The sequence below is a fragment of the Mirounga angustirostris genome, unplaced genomic scaffold (genome assembly GCF_029215605.1).
Source record: "Mirounga angustirostris isolate CCGP_5_RB_7025 unplaced genomic scaffold, mMirAng1.0.hap1 SCAF_5, whole genome shotgun sequence".
NCBI classification, from domain to species: Eukaryota; Metazoa; Chordata; class Mammalia; order Carnivora; family Phocidae; genus Mirounga; species Mirounga angustirostris.
In genome coordinates this window covers 19,660,675-19,686,166 of record NW_026991713.1, presented here as the reverse complement: position 1 = coordinate 19,686,166, position 25,492 = coordinate 19,660,675, and the positions used below count along the sequence as shown (strand labels likewise).

The window sequence follows — 25,492 nt, the reverse complement described above, 5'->3', positions numbered from 1 at the left end:
GATATTTATAGCAGCATTATCAACAATAGCCAAACTATGGAGAGAGCCCAAATGTCCATCAACTGATGAATGGATAAAGAAGATGGGGTATATATACAAAATGGAATATTACTCAGCCATCAAGAAGAATGAAATCTTGCCATTTGCAACGACATGGATGGAGCTGGAGTATATTAAGCTAAGTGAAATAAGTCAGTCAGAGAAGGACAAATATACCATATGATCTCACTCGTATGTGGCATTTAAGAAAGAAAACGAACATATGGGAAGGGGGAAAAGAAAAAAGGAGAGAGGGAAACAAGCCATAAGAAACTTTTTCTTTTTTCAGAATAGAAAGAACTATATTGTAGAAATAAATAGCAAACATGAACCCAACATCCTAGGAATCCTAGGAATTTCTCATTTCTTTACATGTTCATACAAACTTTACATGTTTATGTATTTCTACATTTCCATGTTTATATTTACTTTTTTTATAAAATTGGGTTCACTCCTACATATTATTTTTAAATTTTATTTATTTATTTATTTATTTATTTATTTATTTATTTATTATTGAAGGGTTATATTAGTTTCAGCTGTACAATATAGTCATTCAATAATTCTATACAATACTCTGTGTTCATCAGGGTACGTGTAGTCACCATCTGTCACCAAACATTATTACAATATTATTGACTTTATTGCCTATTCTGTACTTTTCATCTCTGTGACTTATTCATTTTATAACTGGAAGTTTGTACATATCATTTTGGATCGTAATTTTTCACTTCTGTTTGTACTGTTACATAATAAGCAGTTTTCCAGTAATAATAACTTGTGAAGGCATATTTTACAATTTTAAAATAAAAATGTAATAATCGTAGTGAAAAATCAGAAATACAGAAACAGAAAATAAATATTTCAAATCTCAACTTTCTAGAGATATAGCCAGTATTATTGGATTGATTTGCATAATTTTGGACTCTATTTACATACAATCACTAAATTATATCTAATATATATGAGGGATACAAAATGCCTAGAGTTCATCAGTACTATCCATATAATACTCATCACTCATCTTGTAAGATATGTTTAAGTATATCTGTAAGCATGTTTATAAACAACAATACACATTTTTTTCTTTTATACCATTAAGACCATGTCACATACAGTGTTGATGCCCGCAATTCATCATTTACCCCCATATTATGACAATGTCCCACCATAAGAAACTCTTAACGATAGAGAACAAACTGAGGGTTGAAGGACGGAAGTGGGTGGGGGATGGGCCGGATGGGGGATAGGTGTAAGGAGGGCACTTGTTATGATGAGCACTGGGTGTTGTATGTGAGTGATGAATCACTGAATTCTACTCCAGAAGCCAGTAATATTGCACTGTATGTTAACTACCTAAAATTAAAAACAAACAAACAATCAAAAAACAGTGGGGTTGGGGATAATAAATAATCAGATAATGAGGTCTGTGTGTATAAAGTCACATATTCTGGCATGATATTAATGATGCTTCAGTCTTTTTTTTTTTTTTAAAGATTTTATTTATTTATTTGACAGAGACACAGCGAGAGAGGGAACACAAGTAGGGGGAGTGGGAGAGGGAGAAGCAGGCTTCCCGTGGAGCGGGGAGCCTGATGCAGGGCTCGATCCCAGGACCCTGGGATCATGACCTGAGCCGAAGGCAGGCGCTTAACGACTGAGCCACCCAGGCGCCCCAGATGCTTCAGTCTTTACAGTGCACTGATTATTACTTCATAGTATCTAAGCCACTGTATCATAAGGATGGAAATGTGGGCTTGCCATTGAAAACTTTTAGGTAGAAAAGTATCATCCTTGAAATGATAATTTAGAGCTTCACATTTTCTTCAAAAAAAGCATTACCCAAATTAGTTAATCCTAAGAAAAGCATAATAAGAAAATTGAAGATCCCAAACTTTCCTAGCTCAAAAATTAATTGAAGTGATGGATGCAGTGTTGTTTGGCTTCTGAGTCAACCATAAATGTGTGTAATTTCTCCTCTGTGTAAATTTTCCATTGTCATTGGATTACATAAAATTCTTTTTTTTTTCATGAAAAATAAAATTGGGAATGTTTTTCTTCTGTTATTCCCACTTCTAAAAAGGCAGCCGAGTATTGCTCAAAAGTCTGACTGCTGCAAGGCTGACAATTTTTAAATATAAGGTCTCAATTTCAACTAAAAAAAAAAAAAAAGAGTGCTCTACTCAACAGTCCTCCTTACCTGACAGTAATTGCATTTCGGTCCCCCAGGTATCTGCGTTGTAGACGCGGTTCTTGCCAAGGACATCCTACTAAGGCTCCAGAGGGAATGGCGGATGCGAACCTGGCTGTAGTTACCTAGCACTACAAACTCACATGGAAATGATATGTTTTCATAAAAAGAAACATAAAGTACTTTTCTAAGACTCCGTTTCCTCATCTTTAAGATGGAGATAAAAAGTACTTGCCTTACAAAGTTGTGAAGACCAAATAAGATGTGCCTGGCCGAGTGTAAGTGCTGAAGAAATGTTAACTAAAAATTTCTCTTGTAATATTAGCAGCCGTAGTCTAAGCAGGGATGGTTTTCTAGAGACCCCTCTCAGAAAACTTCCCAAATCTGTCCTCTTATCACCTCCGGCTTCGTTACCACCCTGCCTCAGCCATTGTCATCTCTTGACAAACTATTGAAATAGCTTCCTAACTGTCTCACTGGACCACATTTGCCTCTCCACAGCCTTTGCACAACATTCTTTAAAAACATCTATCAACTTCGTATCACTTCCCAGCGCTCAGCCCTCAACGGCTTCCCATCATCTTAGAATAACATTCAGTGTCCTTACCATGATCCCAGGACTCCCCGAGACTCCCTCCCCCATGTGCACACACATGTTCTCACTCACTCCTCTCCAGCCACACCCACTTCCTTGCAGTTCCTCTGACATATTGCCACCTTAAGGCCTTTGACTTTGCTGTTCCTCTGCTTGTAAATTTCCTGGCCCAAATATTCCACTTCATCCAGATCTCTGTTCAAGTCCCCTTCCCGGAATACCCTGTCTCAAGTAGGTGCCTCACCCCTCTCTGAGTCTTGTATCCAACTTATCTTTTCTTCACAGCGTTCATCACCCTAGACTCTTTTTATTGCCCTCCACAGATTATAAGTTCCATGAAGGAGGGGCTTTTTCTGTTTTATCTGTCACTGCATTCACCATGCCTACAAAATCACCTATTGTGTTGAAGCAATCAGTAACTATGTATTGAATCAGTGAATCCTTGAATTTTGTGTTAGATATTAAGCTTCTTGAAGGTTAGTGAGTTATCTTTTCGTCTTTGTATCCCCATCACCTGACACAGTTCCCGACACTTAACAATTAAAAAAAAAAAATTCGTGGGATGCCTGGGTGGCTCAGTGAGTTAAGCATCTAACTCTTGAATTCGGCTTAGGTCATGATCTCAGGGTTGTGGGACCTAGCCTGGCATCAGGCTCCCTGATGGGTGTAGAGGCTGCTTGAGATTCTCTCTCTTCCTCTGCCCACAAACCGCCCCCCCCCGCCATTTTTTTTTTTTTTTTTTTGTGAACAAAGAGGGAAGTTGGACTGATAGAAAGGGGGCTAATTTGCATGTGGGTGGGGTGAGAATAGAGTGAGTTGTTTGCATTTATAAGTAGGAAATTCTTTTTAAGTTTAAAAATGGTTGATAGAGCTATATGGTGCCTCCCACTTCAGGATAATCATCAGCAAATGAAGCTGCCAAAAAGTTAGCCCTAATAATTAAAAGTATCTAATAAAGTGTATGACTTTTTATTATAATACTTCTTCCCTTCAAATATTATATTTAGATATTGTGAAGATAAAGGAATTAATGGTCTCCTTTATTGGTGCATTCAGTGTCTTCAGGTTCTAAGTCCTGAATAATTTTTCCAAGCAATGGGCCTAGAATTTTAGGGCAATCCAGTAAACCTCAGTCTGGGCAAACAGATAGTTTTGCATATTGTCAGCTTGTCAGTCGCCCCCGCTCCTCCATAAACTATGACTCCAGGCTTTGGAATGATGGAATTACTTGTATCCAGTGATTTAGAGAACAGCATTCCATCAAGCTTATATTATCATGTAGGTCTTCTTTGCATTGTTTTCATTCCTGTGAGCATCAAATGATTATGCACTGTTATAAAATCATAAATTAGTTTGGAGAAGGATGTTACCCAACTTGGAATTTTCCACAGTGAACTTAATTTGTAGAGATGTAAATACAGGAAATGTCGATGTAAGTTGATTTCCTAGACACAATCCTACCCTAGAAACAACTGTCTACAAACAATAGCCTCAACAGCTTCTAAACCACATGCAAATGAACAATTACTTTCTAACCCTGTTGCAATTTCCAAGAAGTGCGTTCTCTACAAGGAGGCAAGTGAGGAGGCAGCTGGGATGGGGCAGGGCCAGAACCATGTGGCTTAAGCCGTATGGTACAGAACCATGTGGTGGGAGTTGGGTGGGGAGACTTTTGCAAGGTTGGGAGGCAATTGGTTTCACCTCTTACTCATTCTCCAGTTTCCTGAATCAGCACCCAAGTATGACTCTGCCAGCCAAATACTACTACCTCTACCTTTGCACTATGAGATCATTTAGTTTGAGCTTAATAAAAATAAAAAGAGTCTACCCACAGTTTCTCTTGGTACCCCCTGGGTGTTGTGCTCATCTGGATTCCAACATCAGGCAGAAGATGTGATTTGATATTTATTAATGATATAACATATTAGCTCAAAGACTGAAAGACTTAAAAGAACATTTTAAGGTAAAAGAGCCTTTCATTTTTATTGATGATAATGGGCAACCACTACTATTCTTTTTTTTAAATTAAAGTATAATTAACATACAGTGTCATACTAGTTTCAGGTGCACAATATAGTGATTCAACAATTCTATACATTACTCAGTGCTCATCAAGATAAGTGTACTCTTAATCTATTTCACCCACTCCCCTGGCCCCCGCCCCCCACCTGCCTCCCTTCTGGCAACCACCAGTTTGTTCCCTGTATTTAGGAGTCTGGTTTTTTGTTGTTGTTTTTGTTTTGGTTTGTCTCTTTTTTCTTTGTTCATTGGCTTTGTTTCTTAAATTCTACATATGAGTGAAATCATTTGGTATTTGTATTTCTATGTATTATTTATGTCATTTAGCATTATACCTTCTAGGTTCTTCTGTGTTGTTGCAAATGGCAAGATCTCATTCTTTTTTATGGCTGAGTAACCCTCCATTGTGTGTGTGTGCGTGTGTGTGTGTGCACGTGTGTGTAACCCATATCTTGTTTATCCAACCAGTGGACACTTGGGTTGCTTCCATATCTTGGCTCTTGTAAATAATGCAACAAACATAGGGGTGCATATATTTTTTTGAGTTAGTGTTTTCATTTTCTTTGGGTAAGTGCCCAGTAATGAAATTACTGGATTGTATGGTAATTATATTTTTAACTTGTTTTTTCAAAAAGATTTTATTTATTTATTTGACAGAGAGAGAGAGATAGCAAGAGAGGGAACACAAACAGGAGGAGTAGGAGAGAGAGAAGCAGGCTTCCAGCTGAGCAGGGAGCCCAATGCAGGGCTTATTCCCAGGACCCTGGGACCATGACCTGAGCCGAAGGTAGACACTTAACGACTGGGCCATCCAGGCACCCCTATTTTTAAGTTTTTGAGGAGCCTCCATATTGTTTTCCACAGTGGCTGCACCAGTTTACATTCCCACCAATAGTACACGAGGGTTCCTTTTTTTCCCCACATCCTCACCAACACTTGTTATTTCTTGTCTTTTTAATTCTAGTCATTCTGACAGGTGTGAGGTGATATCTCATTGTGGTTTTGATTTGCATTTCCTTGATGATGAGTGATGTTGAACATCTTTTCATGCGTCTGTTAGCCATTTTTATGTCTTCTTTGGAAAAATGTCTATTCAAGTCCCCTGCCCATTTTTAATTAGATTATTATTTTTTGGTGTTGAGTTATATAACTTCTTTATATATATTTTGGAATATTAACCCCTTATGGGATATATCATTTGCAAATATCTTCTCCTATTCAGTAGGTGGTTTATTGATGGTTTCCTTTGCTGTGCAAAAGCCTTTTGTTTGGGAGTAGTCTCAAATAGTTTAATTTTGCTTTTATTCTTAAAAATTCTTAGAAGTGTCACATTTTTATTTGCTGCTTGGAAAATTTCCTTGAAATATTCTTGAGCAAGGGGCACTTGGGTGACTCAGTCAGTTAAGCGTCTGCCTTCAGCTCAGGTCATGAACTCAGGGTCCTGGGATCAAGCCCTGCATCAGGCTTCCTGCTCAGCAGGGAGTCTGCTTCTCTCTCTCTCTCCCTCTGCCCCTCCCAGCCACTCGTTCTCTCTGTCAAATAAATAAATAAAGTCTTAAAAAAAAAAGAATATTCTTGAGTGAAATTTCACCATATGTAGTTAGGTACCTTTTGTCACTTAGTGGAAATAAATCACACATTGACCATTCTTATCTGATAGATTGGGCAATTTGTGACTCAGATGGTATCTAATGCATAGTAGGTATCTCTTAAATATTTTGTTGATGAGCAGATAAGTTTCATGGTATTTGTGGAACCAAATAAAAAAAATTTTGAAGATGTTTGCATTTAATCAAACAACTGGTTGTGAATGCAGTACACTAATATTTACCCCAATTTTTGTAGTATAGTGCCAAGTGTAAGAATGTAGGCCCCTTGGTACTCATGCACTGATGGTCGGTGTTGTAGACTCTAATCCTGAAAGAAAGTCAGACTTATTATGATAGTCAATATTTGTCAAAAAAATTTTACAATTCAGTTATGGCATTTGAGGAGTTATGAGGTCTTGCCTGGTTTACACTTGCCTGGTATACCAGAAAGGCATGATGATCTGTTTTCATTACCATCATGGTTCATTCCCAGGGTGTGCTGGAGCCAGCTAGTATGTGCTCCTGAGAGCCAACTGTGTACATTTCTTCCCAATTCAAGGTCCAGAGACCTACATTTTGGCAGCTTGAACTTTGACACGTTGGGAGCATTTACACCATGGAAATTGGCCTGTGCTACAATCAGGCTACCTCCAGAGCTAGTTGTTAAACATTTACCAGCACATCAGTGTTCATTCTCTGCGCCCACCCGCAATCATTCTAACTACTCTGTTCCTTGCCTGCTTTAGAGCACACGAGAGGCAGGGAAGTCAGGGAGTCAGAAGTCTGGATTGTGTTAACAACAAAATTTGACTGAATAAAAATTTAAAGATCTTACTGGCTTTACTCATGGATTCATGATTTGGGCAGGATCCAGTCTAGCAGGCAGAAAGGAGCTCTGAGGAACTGTGCAAAATGAAAGGCTTTTTATAGGCAGAAGGGAGCCAGACAAGGAAGTTATACTAGGCAAAAAGCCAACTGATTATTGCAAGCTTACTTTCCCTATAGAGGGCAGGGGTCTTATCAGGCACATTACATAACTAATGCTGATCAGGTGATTCCTGAATGACTGGTTTAAGATTCCATTTCCAGAGAGCTGGAACTTAAATTAAGTCTCAGTTTGGTGACTTGGGGCTTAGTATAAGCAACTCCATTTTGGGTCTGTTGTGTTTAGTAACTGGAATATAGATTCATCTCCTTAATAACCCCATGACCTTGAACAAATTATGTAACCTCTCTAATACCACTTTCTTCCTTAGTAAAATGGGGTTGAAATAAGACTCACCTCAAGGTTTTGAGGGTAAAATGAAATGATGTATGGTAACCACCTAACAGTGTCTGATATGTAGTAAATGCTCAATAAGTGGTGTTTACTAGGTTTGGGTGGTGTTTTTTTTTATTGCTAGTACTGATATTCATTCAACAAATACATATGGAATGGCTATTTACAAAGCACATTTGATTCTGCCTGGATGGTTTTACTTTATTTTTACTTTTTGTTATTGTTATTTTTTAAGGTTTTATTTATTTATTTTAGAGAGAGAGAGAGTGAGAGAGAGAGAGAGGCAGCATGAGCAGGGGGAGGGGCAGAGAGAGAGAGGGACAAGCAGACTCCCCACGGAGCAGGGGAGCCCGAAGTGGGTCTAGATCCTGGACCCTGAGATCATGACCTGAGCGGAAGTGAGATACTTATCAGGCTGAACCACCCATGTACAGATAAACAAGAATAAAGCACCACCCTGAAATTCTGAGCTTTCAGATCACATGTTTTATGCCATGGGGACTGTACATCTGGGCCCTTGACGAATGTCTTGGTTTGCTATCAATGGGCAGATAGTTCCAGAGTCTGGTTGACTTATCTCCTGTCAGGGCACCTTCTTCTCTCCAACTACTTACCTATTCCCATTCCCATAAATATCCTCACTCTTCCATTTCCTTCCTTTCTCCACAAATAAGCAAACAATCTCCCTGGCACGTGGTAGGTGCTGTCAGGCCTGTAATCACAAGTACTCTTGCATGACTCACCTGGAAGCTGCCTTTTTATATCCCGAGGCCAAGAACAGAAGGCTTGATTTCTATGTGGGATTTAATCTTCGGGCAAAAGGTCCCCCCAAGGGTAAAAGCTGTCTGCCTTTTTTTCCATGACTGGTTCCGGTCCCCTCCTCTTACCCATGTCATGCTCAGAAAGACATCCCACACACTGTGTAGCCTTTTCCCCCTCAAGATTCCTTTGGGGAGAATAATGGTTATTTGTAGGAGAAATGATAACGTGAAATTCTAAACCCTCCAGATTCTTACAGGTGCAAGTGCCACTGAGATTGAAATAGGAATAGAAGTATTTGTTGTAAGGGGGTGTCTTAACCTCTTTATACTTTTCAAATATTAAGTGTGCACAAAACTGGAAGACTCCTGCTGCCTTCTGCACACATGGGCTTCTTGTGGAATTCCTCAGATCATTTGAAGTGTGCCTTTTCAACATGATCAGTGTTTCAATACTTAAATTTCAGAGCTGTTTTAAAATGGGGAAACACTTAAGACGGGTACAAATTGCTTCATGTTGAGAACTCTCTGGCCATCAGTTTTAAACTATCGCTTTATGGGAGCAGCTTGATGATGTAAAAATGTAAACCTTGGCTAAAATTAACAAGTCAGGAAACGACAGATGTTGGTGGGGATGCAGAGAAAGGGAAACCTTCCTACACTGCTGGTGGGAATGCAAGCTGGTGCAGCCACTCTGGAAAACAGTATGGAGGTTCCTCAAAAAGTTGAAAATAAAGCTACCATATGACCCAGAAATTGCACTACTGGGTATTTACCCCAAAGATACAAATGTAGAGATCCGAAGGGGTACGTGCATCCTGATGTTTATAGCAGCAATGTCCACAATAGCCAAACTGTGGAAAGAGCCAAGATGTCCATCAACAGATGAATGGATAAAGAAGATGTGGTATATATACACAATGGAATATTATGCAGCCATCAAAAGGAATGAAATCTTGCCATTTGCAACGACGTGGATGGAACTGGAGGGTATTATGCTGAGCGAAATAAGTCAATCAGAGAAAGACATGTATCATATGATCTCACTGATATGAGGAATTCTTAATCTCAGGAAACAAACTGAGGGTTGCTGGAGTGGGGGATGGGGTGGGAGGGATGGGGTGGCTGGGTGATGGACATTGGGGAGGGTATGTACTATGGTGAGTGCTGTGAATTGTGTAAGACTGTTGAATCACAGACCTGTACCTCTGAAACAAATAATACATTATATGTTTAAAAAAGGAAAAAAAAGAAGAAGATAGCAGGAAGGGTAAAATGAAGGGGGGGGAATTGGAGGGGGAGGGGAACCATGAGAGACGATGAACTCTGAGAAACAAACTGAGGGTTCTAGAGGGGAGGGAGGTGGGGGGATGCATTAGCCTGGTGATGGGTATTAAAGAGGGCACGTATTGCACGGAGCACTGGGTGTTATACGCAGACAATGAATCATGGAACACTACATCAAAAACTAATGATGTAATGTGTGGTGATTAACATAACATAATAAAATTTTTAAAAAAAGTAAACCTTGGTATGAATGAGTAGAAAACAGAACACATCAAACACTACTTTCCAGCTCATTTAATTAATTTTTTCGAGCTCATATAATTAATGAATTGATTGCACCAGAAACATGTCTTATAGAAACTATTTTTTGTTAAAATAGTTTATCACAATTAATATATCCTTGATATCCTATTGCTTCCATAAAGTTCTAATAGGCATCAGTAATATTGTTCAGCTTCCTACCATCCTATTGTCAGCAGCAGAAACTCTTGTGGATAAATTAAATAATTAAAAAAATGTAAATGATGTGTTTATGTGTATTTAAAATCCAAATAGTTGCTTTTTCAAACTTGATTTTAGACTCTTTTTCCCCCTAAATAGTCACATTCAATTCTTAACGAGAATGAATACACATCGAGTTTATCGGGCTTGATTATTTGAGAAACACCACAATCATTCACTTTAACTATTTCCTAGCTTTTTACAATGGAAAAAGGATTAATGTAATCTCTTACGGTAGAAAATGAGTTTTAGGTTTTTCAGAGCCAAAATGAAAATACTTCAGAGCAAAATCGGATGAAGTCTTTGGAATTCAAAGTGGCTAAATACCCAAAAGAACCACCATATTAAAATTGCCAGTTACATGCCTCCCAGAGGTCTAATTCCTTTTTAATAACTTGGACATTTCTGCTTGTCAGTGATACAGGAACAACACCTCCAGAGAGTGGGATTTTTGGATTCATGATAAACTTCTCTGCATTTCTTGGTAAGTACACAATAGTTATTATAAACAAATGAAAAATTCATAATCTCAAGTGAAGTGAAATGTGTTGTTTACAGTGTGTATATAATTTTTTGTTTTTGTTTTTTTAGCAGACTTTATTTTTCAGAACAGTTTTAGGTTCACAGCAAAATTGAGCAAAAAGTAGAGATTTCTCATATATGCCCTGCCCCCCAGCCAGTGTCTCCCCCACTATCAGCATTCCCCACCAGAGTTGTACATTTGTTACAGTTGATGAGCCTACATTGATGTATCATTATCACCCAAAGTCCATAGTTTACATTAGGGTTCACTCTTGGTGTGTATACATTTTTTTAAGGATTTGTTTATTTATTAGAGAGAGTGTGTGAGCATGCAGGCACACGAGTGGGAGGAGGGGCAGAGGGATAAACTTATGCAAAACCCAGAAGCTGAACAGTAAAGAATTGAAAGATTTAGTAGATAAAAAATTAAAACTTCCAAGTGACAAAAGGTACAAAAAATGAAGTTAAAGATGGACCAGAAGAAAATTTGTAATATTTATAGCAGACAATAGACTAGCGTGCATAATGTGTAAAAAGGAACTGCAAATTAAAAATGAAGAGACAAACTCAAGAGAAAAATCAGAAAAAAATTAAATGCAAGTTTCAGAAGAAGAAATGCAGATGACCAGCAGACATGCTGAAAGTTGCTCAATCTCACTAATGAGCGGAGAAATGACAACCAACAGGTTGTCATTTCCCATTCATTGTATTGGCCATAATTAAAAAGGCAAGGGCATGCAGAATTGCTTTCAAACTCTGCCATGAGGGTGTAAATGCTATAATACAGTCTTGGAGCAATTTGCAGCTACTTCTTGGCATTTTAATTGTGCACAGTTTTTGCTCCAGTAATATTACTTCTAGGAATTTGTCTTCCAGAGGCACTGAAAGCATGCCAAGGACTTGTATACAAGGCTCTTCATTGAACATTGTTTGTAACAGGAAAAATATAGACAGTGTAGAAGTCCAACATTAGGAGAATGATGAAATAAATATATACCATGATGAGACCCCTAAGAACAATGAAGTAGACTTATTTCCACCAACATGGTGAGATCTCCATGGTGGTTTTCTTTATTTGAAAAAAAAAGCAAGTCACAGAATACATGCACAGTAGCATTTATGTGAAAAAGATAACAGGCAAGTTGGTGTGTGTGTTTGTGTATGTTTGTGTATGTGTGTGTATGTCCATCACACTGAGGAGAGAGTAAGAAGGGGTGAGGAAGGACTGGGTGGGTGAGTGGGAGACTATGGCAATTAAATTGCAATACAGACTTTAAAACAGCAATGCAAAACTTTCCCTGTGTTTTCGTTTTAAAAGGTCAAATCAAAATTCATCAAAGTGCCTTTCTTTTTCAGGTGCAGCCACAATGTACACAAGATATAAAATAGTAGAGAAGCAAAATCAGACCAGCTATTTCAGCACGCCTGTATTTAACTTGGTGTCCCTAGTTCTTGGATTGGTGGGATGTATCGGAATGGGCATTGTAGCCAATTTCCAGGTATGTCCTGAGGTTGTTTGTGTTCTTGGGGATGATGGAGTATGTGTGTCTGGAGGAGAGAAACAAGAACACAAGAGGATCCTTGTGCCAGGATCAAGTAAGTAGTTGATGGGTTTATAAAAGTTGGGATAGTTTGCTTCTTAGAAACAAATCTTTCTTATTTGAAAGTCAGTCCTGCCTGGCACTTGGGAGAGGTGGGGTGCATGTTTGTACGGTTATGAGAAAGTGCATTTTGCTCCATGTTCCGGGCTCTGCATTGCTCCATGTTTATTAACATGGTTGACGGGTTGGGAGAGCGACTTTAGTCATTGTAATAGTTTCGTTAAGAGTGTGAAAATATTTGGGGCACCTGGGTGACTCCGTCGGTTGAGCCTCTAACTCTGGATTTCGGCTCAGGTCATGATCTCAGGGTCCTGAGATTGAGCCCGCATTGGGCTCTGCACTCAGTGAAGAGTCTGCTTCTCCCTCTTCCTCTGCCCCTCCCCCTGCTTGAGCTCTCTCTCTCTCTCTCTCTCAAACAAATAAAATCTTTAAAAAACAAAGAGTGTGAGAATATTTGTGTGTATGAACGTGTGTGTTTACCAAATGGAGAGCAGCATCTGATTTCTTCCTTTGCCAGGTGAGGATATAGGTAATGGGGGTGAAATCATTTGCTCAGCGTTACTCAGCTCATTCATTACAGAGCCAAAACACGGCCCCAGTGGAGCAAATTAACTTATCTGGTGACTTCTCTGGAGTCTGCTCAATTGTTCGAAGTGTTTGAATAAACCCTGCTTGTTCTATTCTAACTCGGGAATACCTGTTCATCCTGAGGTCTCTTTCAGGAAGGCATGGGAACTGTCTATGGAGACAATATTTAATATTTTAAAAGTATTTATTGCATTTCAGATTTTTTTTTTTAAAGATTTTTATTTATTTGACAGAGAGAGACACAGCGAGAGAGGGAACACAAGCAGGGGGAGTGGGAGAGGGAGAAGCAGGCTTCCCACTGAGCAGGGAGCCCGATGCGGGGCTTGCATGACCTGAGCCGAAGTCAGACGCTTAGCGACTGAGCCACCCAGGCACCCCTGCATTTCAGATTTTACTAGTTAGAATATCCTCCCCTCCTAGGGTTATTGTGAGGACGCTATGAGCTGATGGACACTAACAGCAGGCCATACTTGGCAGCCACCGCGGCTGCCATCGTCACAGGCTTACACTGCGTTGGTCCTGCTCTCACCGCCACTATGTTTTGTTTGTTTTTTAAGATTTTATTTATTTATTTGTCAGCGAGAGAGAGAGAGTGCACACAAGCAGGGGGCAGCGATAGGCAGAGGGAGAAGCAGGCTTCCTGCTGAGCAAGGAGCTGGATGCGGGACTCGATCCCAGGACCCTGGGATCATGACCTGGCTGGAAGGTAGACGTTTAACCGACTGAGCCACCCAGGCGCCCCCTGAGTTTTCGTTTTTGAATGTTATAAATCCATAATTATTGTTTCCCTGTTAACACCGAAAGGTGGGTTTGTAGCCTCCCTGGAGCAAGTATCCAGGGCTTCATGGAGGGCACTGTACGAATAGATTGCTTCTGGCTCCATTTCATTTTTCTACCCTTATTTTCCCTTGAATGGAGAAATGAGACAAAGGCTATAACACATGTGGGTGCAGGTGACATTGGTCACGTGGTGGAGACTCTTTCTTTATAGTTTATGATTGTATGCGTTTGGTTTTTCATAACAACCAATGTATTGAAAATCTCCTGTTTGACAGACTTTACAAAAACATTCAGTGCTTTAACTTCTGTCATCCCAATAATGACCTTAGAAGTCAGGTGGTATTATTTTCCTCATTTGCCAGTGGAGGAATGGAGGCCCAGAGGGCTTCATCCTTGCCCAAGATCGAATGAACACAGAAAGGCAGACGTGGACTTTGAATCGAAGCCATCTGTCTAGAACCTGTGGGAAAGAGTTAACTTCAAGGCCAAAATGGGGAAATCTCTGAAAGAAATAAAGCAGGTACACAATTCACAGTTCTAGCGCCGGAAAGTGCGATGGAAGGGAAATGGAATCGGAGGGGTGAGGAGAAGACGTGGAACGATATAATTGTTAGTAGATGGTGGATATGAATTGTTCAGTGGGGAAGAGTATACACTGTATGATATCCTATCACTTTGCTCTCCGACTAACTCACAGGATGAGCACGACAGCTGTCAGCTTTTCAATCAGAAAGGGCAAATGTTAGAAAGAACACTTGGAAGTCAGATCATTGAACTTGTGGTTCTCTTTAAGGCTTCAGTGAAGTGATTACATCTTAACAAAGAACCAGCAATAGAATCTTAAACTTTCCTGAGAGCAAAGTATTTGCCTTGTCATTGTTCCCATAAGTATATCTTTACAACTTCCTTGTTTGATATCCTGTAATTCATTTTCAACATGTGGGGAGCAAACCAACTCGAGCTGTTCCTTCCCGAGGAATTGGAGCTGTGCGGTCAAGAGGGCGCTGGCTGTCTTGGGGGGGCTGTTCTTTGCGTAGGAGCAAACTGCACTCATCAGAATTTCAAGGAGCTGTCTGTCCTGAGCTGGTTGGGTGGGATGGCTACTTTTTGGTGTGTCCCCCCCAACATCTCTCAATGCTTTACTTTCCTTCAAGAAATTTCCCTTTTGGAAAAGTCAACTTTTCCAAGGTTTAACCCTCTCAGTATCCTAGATTTTTTTTTTTTACTACCTTTTAAATTCGAAAAGACATCTTTGATGAGAGAGTATGTACTTCACAGGGGGAAAAAGCACATCCAAATACAACTCCTGCTGACTCAAGGACCTTCTGATCTGGTAATGGCAGGGTTAATGTGGGGGCCCATGAATTTGCAGATGAAGATCCTAAAGGATATGTTGAATTGGAGGGGGTTGAGGAAGCAAATTTCCTGATAGTGCAATTGGAGGAAACAGAGTATATAAATGCAGGATGTTGATTTACTTAGCATAAAAAAGAAAACAGCTCATGGAAAGCATCAAGAATCTCAGAACATTGGGGCGCCTGGGTGGCTCAGTCATTAAGCGTCTGCCTTCAGCTCAGGTCATGATCCCAGGGTCCTGGGATCGAGCCCCGCATCGAGCCCCGCATCGAGCCCCGCATCGAGCCCCGCATCGAGCCCCGCATCGAGCCCCGCATCGGGCTCTCTGCTCAGTGGGGAGCCTGCTTCTCCCTCTCCCACTCTGCCTGCTTGTGTTCCCTCTCTCACTGTCTCTCTCTGTCAAATAAATAAATAAAATCTTAAAAAAAAAAAAGAATCTCAGAACATTACTCCTGAAAATGACTCATTAGCAGAGGACACCTTGCTTTTTGTTCATTTTCCCTTGCCCAAATGTGCCTAACATTCAAAGGGGGGGAAAAGATCTGTGTCTTCATTCTTTATTTTATTGGTTTAATGTTGGTTTTATATTTGGTTTAATACTGTTGGTTTTATATTGTTTTTTCCCCCCAGTTTTACTGAAGTATCTTTGGCATATAACCTTGTATTAGTGTGTAACATAGTGATTTGATACATGTATATATTGCAAAATGATCACAATAAGTTCATTAACATACATCACCTCACGTAGTTACAATTTTTTTTTCTTGTGATGACAACTCTCTTACCAACTTTCGAATATACGATACGGCATTGTTAACTATGGTCACCATGCTGTACGTTACATCCTCAGACCTTATATCTGGAAGCTTCAATCTTTTGATCCCCTTTCCCCCATCCTCCATCCCCACCCCTACCCCTCACCTCTGGCAACCACTGATCTGTTTTCTGTATCGATAAGTTCAGTTTTTTTTTTTTTTTTAAGATTCCACATATAAGTGAGATCATACAGTATTTGTCTTTCTCTGTCTGACTCATTTCACTTAGCATAATGCCCTCAGCATCCATCTGTGTGTCACAAATGGCAAGATTTTTTTCTTTTTCATGGGTGAATAATAATCTGTGTGTGTGTGTATGTGTGTGTGTGTCACATTTTCATTATCTGTTCATCCTTTGATGGACACTTAGGTTTTTTCTATGTCTTAGTTATTGTAAATAATGCTGCAATGAACATGGGGGTACAGTCAGCTTTTTGAGAGTGATTTCATTTTCTTTGAATTATTGCTATTTTTCATTGTAGTAAAATACATATATAACATAGAATTGGCCATCTTAGGGGTGCATGGGTGGCTCAGTCGGTTAAGCATCTGCCTTTGGCTCAGGTCATGATCTCAGGGTCCTGGGATGAGCCCTGTGTGGGGCTCCCTGCTGAGCAGGGAGCCTGCTTTTCCCTCTCCCTCTGCCCCTCCCCCCCCCCCCGCTTGCTCTCTCTAGCTTTCTCTCTCAAATAAATAAATAAAATCTTTTTTAAAAATTGGCCATTTAACCATTTTTAAGTGTACAGTTTAGTGGTTTTTAAAAATTCTTTAAGTACTTGAAGGTATATAAATATTTTAAAGGGCATAGAATGTATTTTATTTTTCATATATAATTTTCCTAAATCTATATGCCCATGTTAAGTATCCTAGGAATACAGAATCTATACCTAATAAGTGTGTAATTGATATTCCATGTTGCAGAATGTTAATGCAGACATATTTTATTATAACATAAATCAAGTAGTGCATTTTCCCCTATATTAGTAGGTTTGATACCAGGAAATAAGTTTCCTTAGAAAATAAGTTTGACCCAGCATCCTGGGATCAAGCTGGATGGCTCAGTTGGTTAAGCATCTGCCTTCAGCTCATGTCATGATCCCAGGGTCCTGGGGTCAAGCCCTGTGTCAGGGCTCCTTGCTCAGCAGGGAGCCTGCTTCTCCCTTTACCTGCTGCTCCCCCTGCTTGTGCTCTCTCTCTCTCTCTGTCAAATAAATAAGTAAAATCTTAAAAAAAAGAAAAGAAGTTTGAAAGTTGTTTTTTTTTTTTTAAATCTTCCTTTCCCATGTGGACAATAAAAACTTGATACCAGTTTATTTGTGAGCAGATGGAGAACACCCTGGTTCTGGGCAAGCCTGGGTGGGCCCAGATCAAAGAAAAATCTGGGAGGGACAGGGTGTGGGTAGTGAGTTGGGGCCAGTAGGGGTCTAGGACCCAAACCAGGCTCTCTTGGACAATACTTTAACTTGCCCCTTTGCAAAGCTTGCGTTTTCAAGTTCAAGCAGAGACAATTCATTGTTCAATCCAACATCATTGTTACACCAGAAGGTAGGTGCCCATTGCACATTGGAAAGGAGCCTAAAGTGAGTTCCTTGAATGGTCCATCGTGAGCATATTTGTGATCAATACCAGATTCTGTGCCTAGACTGGGTGTAGGGGTGCCTTCTGGTTGAAATGGCTGGGGGAGGATGGGGGCGCAGGGCCTTGACCTGAAATTGCCTTTGCATGACAAGGTTAGTGTCTTTACTTACATTTGTGTGTGCATGTGGGGTGCCTGGGGGAAGACAAAGAGATTACTGGGGAGCAGGGAGCCTGAAAAGCCACGCTGGGCATGCTCATGGAACCAGTTGTATACTTTTAAATGAAACTCATCATATAATCTTCACTGCAAACCTGCAAGGCAGAAATTATTATGCCCATTTTACAGATACAGAAATTGAGGTTATAAACTAAGGTCACAGAGTTCAGTGGCAGAGTTGAAATTCTTTATCCAGTTCTGTCGCACTCCAAAGCCCTCGGTACTCAGTTCTCCCACCTCTGAGGCAGACATCCCTCTGTCCCTGTCCAGCGTGCCCCCGTTTGCTGTGGAACAACTAAGAGCATTTACTTTAGGGTCTGGAAGGCATTTCTCTTGGTAGTCCTCTGCAGGCAACTGCATTCTCCAAGGAGTGGGGGGTGCACCTGTGATGACCGTGGCTTTGAGTAGCCCAGCGTGGGTGGGGGCGTGGGTCTTGCTGCGCGCAGACTCGCGCAGACTCACGCGGAGTAACAGCTGTTTGTGACTCTCTCTCTAGGAGTTAGCTGTCCCCGTGGTCCACGATGGCGGTGCCCTCTTGGCTTTTGTCTGCGGTGTGGTCTACACGCTCCTGCAGTCCATCATCTCTTACAAATCATGTCCCCAGTGGAACAGCCTGTCCACATGCCACGTGCGGCTGGCCATCTCTGCTGTTTCCTGTGCAGCCGTGGTCCCCAGTATCCTTTACACATTTGTCAGAGTCTTCACAGGCTTGACCCTTCTCCCACTCCACCAAAAGAGTATGAAAAAAAGCAAAGGTTAACAGCCCGGTTTCCACGTGCTTCAGGAGAACGATTGGGAGAAAAGTGTAGGTCGTTAAGAAAATATCTCAACATTGTCTGGTTAGCTCAAAACAATCTTTGGGGGGAATGTGTGCAAGGAGAATGGAAACATGTCGAAACACTTTAGTCTGTTTACTTTCCTTCCAACAGGGAAAGTTTCATAAGCAATGGGAAAATATTTATTTTTCTTTGTAGTGCTTGGTCAAAGGCACCAAATATTGATACTGTACTTAAAGTAACAGCCCTGTGAAGTCCCAAGAGGCAGTACTCTGCCCTCACCCTGCACGTTGATGATTCATTAGATGGTTCGATTTACCCGTCTGTGTTGAGAGGTTTTAAAAAGCTCTATCATTTATTTCTAAGGCAGTTGAAATACGTTTAGCCTTCTCTTGTTATCACTGATTCCAGTTGCAAAATGAAATCTCATTCCATTTTCTAATTCAACAATGTGAAAAGAAAGTATCAATTTATATGCCTGTGCGTTCTGGTTTAGAGGAAATGAAAGCTTGATCTTTCTCTCTTTCTAGAGGTATTTAACAGAAAAAAAAAAAGCTGTGTCTTTAAGATGTGGAAAATTCCCCATCTTTCGAAATACCGTCTGCAGTCCTATCAGACAAAAACTGCAGAGCCATCAAAAGATGGTGATTCCTGTCAGACTGTAGGAAAATAACAACTATTTTATTAGCAGAAACTTTCTTAGTCTGGATTGGGTTGTGGTATAAAGTGGGCAAGCTTGAGTGAAAATGCACCATGTGCTTCTAAATAGTAAGTTTTGCATTTCTCTTTTAAAACAGAAGCTATACAAAATGTGAAGCCTAAGTACGGTTTTGGGTTTTGGTTTTTTTTTTTTTTTTTTCATCTTAGGGAAGGAAATTTTTAGTTACAAAATTTCTAAGCACAGAGGAAGCAAATCCTTCTGTTGAGAAATTTAAACAAAATACATACCCTTGTTACAAAGATAGTTCCTTCGCAATTTCCCTGTCCTATTTATGGATTGAAGACACTCATGTTTCTCTCCAAATATATCCACTTAAAACTTTTAGCTTGTGTTAGTTGTAAAATTTATAGTAGCAATGTTCGTAGTGTTAAAGCCAAAGTTTCTTGGTGTAGGAAACCTTTGCTTGCTTCCAACTTGAGAGGCACATCTTTAGATGTTAAAATCAGAGAGAATTTGGGGCGCCTGGGTGGCTCAGTTGGTTGAGCGACTGCCTTCAGCTCAGGTCATGGTCCTGGAGTCCCGGGATCGAGTCCCACATCGGGCTCCCTGCTCGGTAGAGAGTCTGCTTCTCCCTGTGACCCTCCTTCCTCTCATGTTCTCTGTCTCTCATTGTCTCTCTCGCAAATAAATAAAATCTCAAGAAAAAAAAAAAAAAAGTAAAATCAGAGAGAATTTTAGCAAAAATAAGCATTTCAGGCCTAAGAGTTTCACATACAAATAGCTCCCATTTCTAGGTGATTCTTAGGAGCCATGCCAAGGGATTGCATCCCCAAGCAGAAACAGGTCATGTCCCTGTATTAAATCAACTCGAATGAATTAATCCGTATGGAAAGGTCTTTTGTCCTAAGCATTAGCATAGTATTTATATTTCTTTCCAAAGATTTCAAAATATCTTTAAAATGCCCTTGTCTCTTCTTACTGTAATATTTCTGTGAAACATCCTCACTTGACTAATGAAGAAACTGAAGCAAAGATGAGGCAGTTGCTAGGATCTTGCTTCTAGGCCCTCCCTGCGAGACTATCCATTTTGCTCCTGGCTTCTAACACTTTCAAAAGCCTTCACAAAATCACTAACAGCATAAAGCCCAGGTTCCTTCGCTTGAGACACATAGCCTGAGACTGCCTATTGAGTATTTTTTTTAAGATTTTATTGATTTACTTGTTTTCGCGAGAGAGAGAGAATCTCAGACTCCTCACTGTGCTCAGAGCCCCATGTGGGACTTGACCTCACGACCCATGAGATCATGACCTGAGCTGAAACCCAGAGTCAGCACTTAACAGACTGAGCCACCCACGTGCCCCATGAGACTGCCTGTATTTTTTACCTCGTTCTTACATGGTCTCCCCTGGACTTGCCCGTTTCCTGTTCTCTGCTTTTGCCCATTCTGTTCTCCCTGGCTGGATTCTCCTCCTCCACCTTGTTTTCTAGAGCTGAGCTGTCCAGTGTGGCTACATGGGGCTACTGAGCACTTGAAATGTGGCTGGTTCACATGGAGACATGCAGCTAAGTATAAAAACCACACTGATTTCAAAGATTTAAGAAGAAGAAAAGGAGAATGTAAAATATCTCATTATTAATTCTTTATATTAGTACATGTTGAAATGATAATATTTTTGATATATTGGGTTAGATAAGATATATTATTAAAATTAATTTCATTTGGTTCTATTTTATTTTTAAGTAACCTCTACACCCAACATGTGGCCCAACCTCCCAATCCTGAGATCAAGAGTCACATGCTCTACCGACTGAGCCAGCCAGGCGCCCCTCATTTGGTTCTTTTTAGTTTTTTTTTAGTGTAGCTACTATAGTAGAATTTTTTTTTTTAAAGGAGATAGAAGTTTATTGAAGGGAGAAGCGGGTAGGGCAGCAGAGGAGAGGCTATCTGCCTATGGGAGAGCATTTTACAGGGGCACCTGGGTGGCTCAGTCGTTGAGCGTCTGCCTTCGGCTCAGGTCATGATCCCAGGGTCCTGGGATCGAGCCCCTCAGTGGGAGCCTGCTTCTCCCTCTCCTACTCCCCCTGCTTGTGCTCCTGCTCTTGCTATCTCTCTCTCAAATAAATAAATAAAATCTTTAAAAAAAAAGAATATTTTACATTACACATGTGGCTGGCATTAATTTCCGGGGTGACGCTGCTCTAGAGAGCTCCTCAAGCCTCAACTTACATTAGGCTCAACTCAGTGAAGCCTTTCCTGACCCCTAAAATCCCATTCCACTCTGAATTCATAATTTTCCCTCTGAGTCATCATCATGCCCTATTCTTTTCTGTCTTAATGCAGCACATTCCCTGGGCTTCATCTGACAAGGCTGTGATGTTTCCAAGAGCTGACACCAAGTCTGTTTTGCCAGAGTTTTCTGTCTCCCCCTTCCTCCCCACTAGCATGGTACCTGGTGCACAGAAGATAGGACTCGAGAACAAAGAGTTAAGAGGCTTTTAAACTATTAGAAACAGAAATATGGTAATGACATGATCAGAGAATCTTTTATTTTGAGAAACCAAGAAGTGTTAAGAATTGCAAAATATTGGGGGGTAGGGAGGGCAGGGAGAGGAGGTGCTGACTCTGAATTCGGAGGAAGTTCTAAACTTGGCATTGACTCAAAGCTTTGAATTCATAACTGTTTGCAAAAGCATTTTAAGATCATCTCATCTCTAGCTTTCTCTTTTGCCTTTATAAGCTCCATCAGAATGGCTGTCATGGCTCTTTTGCAGACAGCCCATGGAGGCTCTAGCCTCAGTCCCTGGCACTGTTTGGCCTCTCTGGGTATTCCTGAAGGTCAGAGGTAGGATGTATCTCTTTGATTTGTAAACCCTTTAGGCCTGGAAGGAAGGACTCCGTTTATACCCAAGGACTTGATGGAATAAGTCTGTTTTTTTAAAGACAGTAGTGTGAATCTGTAGTTTGTTTTTGTAGAGGGACCTTGGTAGTTTGTGATGCTTTGATACTTGTTAATGATAAATGTTAATTTTTCCTTAAAGCTGTTGCCTTGAAAATAGGATTTTAGGGAAAGAGTATTTTTATTCAATACTTTTATTTAGGGAAAATAGTATTTTAGGTAAAAAGTACCCATCTGTCATTTTGACCAAATTTAAAAAGCACATTGGAGCAAAATGGAGCCACAGAAGAAAATTTGACTATACGTAACCGAAAAGGTATTGCTATGGAACGACTATAAGTCCATGTTATAATTTAAATGCTATCACAATTGAACTTAAGCTTTGAGATTATAAGAAGCTGACATAACATTTCTGATTGCAGAAATGTTGGTATTAACATTTTAACACCGTGTGATGATTATTAGAAGAATAGTCTTAACATTAAAATACCTGTATTTTTTTTGGAGCTTCCTTAACGATTTCCCTTTTTTAGTGATTGCCTGTGCTTCATTAATTTCTATAACCAAGCTGGAGTGGAATCCCAAAGAAAAGGTAAAATTTAACTCATCTTCAATATGATTGTTGAACCTGGTGCCTGGGGATTATTTTCAAAATTTTGAGTTCCTAATTGAATTTCCTCATCAAAAGAGGTCAGACACTTAATGGTAGGGGCTGCTGTGAATTAAGGTGTATGGAGGTCCAAGGAACGCGGGGAGTGGTGAGCAGAGAGGATGAGACCCGCTCCAGCACAGAGGGCTTTTGTTTCAGGATGAACTAGAGAATAAACTATCTGTGCGGGCGAGGAGTTTGTGCAAAGCTCCAAGAGGTAGGCAGAGAGGCTCCTTCTCGACGTAGGTGACCCAAATAAGCTTTTGAAGCCTTTTGAACAGGCAAGTACATTGAAAGAGTATTAGCGGGTACCTATTACTCAGAAGCAACCCTGGGATGAAGGACTGAGGAGAGAGCCTGGAGTTAGGGTGGCAGGGAGAAGGCAGTTCTCTAGTTTAGATTTCAAATCAGGATTGGCCTAGGGGGCTCAACATCACTCATCATCAGGGAAATGCAGATCAAAACCACGATGAGATAGCACCTCACACCTGTCAGAATGGCTAAAATCAACAACACAAGAAACAACAAGTGTTGGTGGGGATGTGGAGAAAAAGGAACCCTCGTGCATTGGTGGTGGGAATGCAAACTGGTGCCTCCACTGTGGAAAACAGTATGGAGATTCCTCAAAAAGTTAAAAATAGAACTAGCATATGATCCAGTCATCACAGTACTGGGTATTTACCCCCAAAATACAAAAACACTAATTCGAAGAGATACATGCACCCCTATGTTTATTGCAGCATTATCTACAATAGCCAAATGATGGAAGTAGCCCAAATGTCCATCCATAGATGAATGGACAAAGAAGATGTGGTATATATACACAATGAAATATTACTCAGCCATAAAAAGAATGAAATCTTGCCATTTGCAACGACATGGTTGGAGCTAGCGAGTATAATGCTAAGCGAATAAGTCCGAGAAAGACAAAAAACATATGATTTTACTCATATATATATGGAATTTAAGAAACAAAACAAACGGACAAAGGAAAAAAAAGTGAGAAAGAGAGAGACAAACCAAGAAACAGACTCTTAATTATAGAGAACAAACTGATGGTTATTGGAGGCACAGTGGGTGGGGGGGGATGGGTGAAACAGGTGAGGGGGATTAAGGAGGGCACTTGCTGTGATGAGCACCAGGTGATGTATGGAAGTGTTGAATCACGATGTTGTACACCTGAAACTAATATAACACTATGTTAACTATACAGAAATTAAAATTAAAAACTTTAAAAAAGTGAATAAAAAAAAGGTTAGCCTAGGGTAGAAGTATGAAGGGGAAATATTCATGGGCGTTGGCAAGTGACAGACATGAGAATAGAAGGACATGAATCAAAGAGGACTTTCAGATGTTATCTTGGGGGAAGCAAAGAATCTGTCCCCGTGAGCAGAGAGAAGCAGAGTCCCAAACAGGAATAAATGATTCCATGAGGGGAAGGTGGGTGGGTTTGGGTTTAGAACTGTTGAATCTGAGGCTATAGTGAAACATTAAGGAGAACTGCCCAGTTACTTGTGGGACTAGACCCGTGGGGGTACTGGGAACCATCAGGACACAGAGCATTTCCAGCCCAAACATCAGAACACCTGGAACTGAATGTTTGGAATTGAGATGGACTCATGCCACGAGGTACGCATAGTGGTGGCTCATCTAGATGCCATATGGGGAATGAATGATGCCCAGGAGAGGGGAGTTGGTGGGAGAACAGCAGTTTGTTTTTCAAGGGGCAGGGTAGTTACTGATGTTTTTCCAAAAAGCAGTTTCAGTAAAATGTTGGCTTTAGGCCAATTGCAGGAGTGTAAAGAAATGGTGAGAGGGGTGGTTCATTCATTCAGCTATATGAATGTTTGGAGGTGAGAGGAAGAGGAGAAATAACATGGTGGCTAGAGGGCCAGTGGGATCAGGGGATTTTCCATGGCAGGATTCTGGCATGTGATGGGAGCCTGCAGGAGACTACGGAGAAGGGGCACCTGGGTGGCTCAGTCGGTGAAGCATCTGCCTTCAGCTCAAGTCACGATCTTAGTGTCCTGGGATCCAGCCCTGCTTCCCGCTCCCTGTTCAGCGGGGAGTCCGCTTCTCCCTCTGCCTCCTCGCTCTGGGATCATTCTCTTCCTCACCACCTTAGTCTCTCGAGACTGAAGAGGGTGAGGAAAAGAATGATCCAGGCAGAAGTTTAAAAAAAAAAAGTCCTTTCTGAAAGCGAGACCTCACAGCAAGGTGGCTTTGGATGTACTTTACCAGTTCAGCCACTGGAGGGAGACCTTCCACCACAAATCAAACACAAAACCAGCTGCTGGGAAGGATTCATCAGACTATATCCCCCAGGCAATTAAAAATTGTTTTTCATTTCATTTTCTATCTTAAAAATGTGAAAAGTACCTCATTTTCTGCTCACGCCATAAATTACCATGCCGCTCTTGTATTGCTTTCTGTTCCCAGTATCAATGAATGCACACAAAACCCTTTACATGAATTCACTGAATGGAATAATGGCTTAGGTACTGCCCCAAACTTCTGTGGCGTGCTTGGAGCTTGTGTAGCACATTCCTGTGCATTCACTTACTTGCTAGGGATGGTGAGAATTCTAATATCATTCTCTCATGTCATGTGGCAAGGAGATTAGAGCTTTGCCTGCATTCCCACAAGTGTAGTGGAAGAGTCTGCACTCCTAGTTCAGTGTGCTTTCATTAAATACGCTAAAGAAATCTTCCTCCCCCAATTCTGTTTCTATTTTTATAAGCCATCTTCACTGTCCGAGAACGATAAAGGATGAGGTGGATCTCCTGGTAAGGT

The 25,492-nt window shown here is 40.6% G+C and overlaps 1 protein-coding gene across 3 annotated transcripts in view; it reads left to right on the top strand.

Moving 5' to 3' along the window:
• DRAM1 (DNA damage regulated autophagy modulator 1) overlaps positions 1 to 25,492 on the top strand; it is a 39,458-nt gene that overhangs the window by 7,912 nt on the left and 6,054 nt on the right. The window contains exons 2-6 of one of the 3 annotated variants that reach the window (XM_064590731.1): positions 2,269 to 2,508; positions 10,675 to 10,742; positions 12,137 to 12,376; positions 18,212 to 18,389; positions 22,584 to 22,642. In XM_064590731.1, coding sequence (XP_064446801.1) covers positions 10,718 to 10,742; positions 12,137 to 12,376; positions 18,212 to 18,389; positions 22,584 to 22,642 — 502 coding nt within the window. In that variant the 5' untranslated portion in view covers positions 2,269 to 2,508; positions 10,675 to 10,717. The remainder of the gene's footprint in view (positions 1 to 2,268; positions 2,509 to 10,674; positions 10,743 to 12,136; positions 12,377 to 18,211; positions 18,390 to 22,583; positions 22,643 to 25,492) is intronic. The other 2 variants (XM_064590729.1, XM_064590730.1) reach the window with 2 other exon arrangements.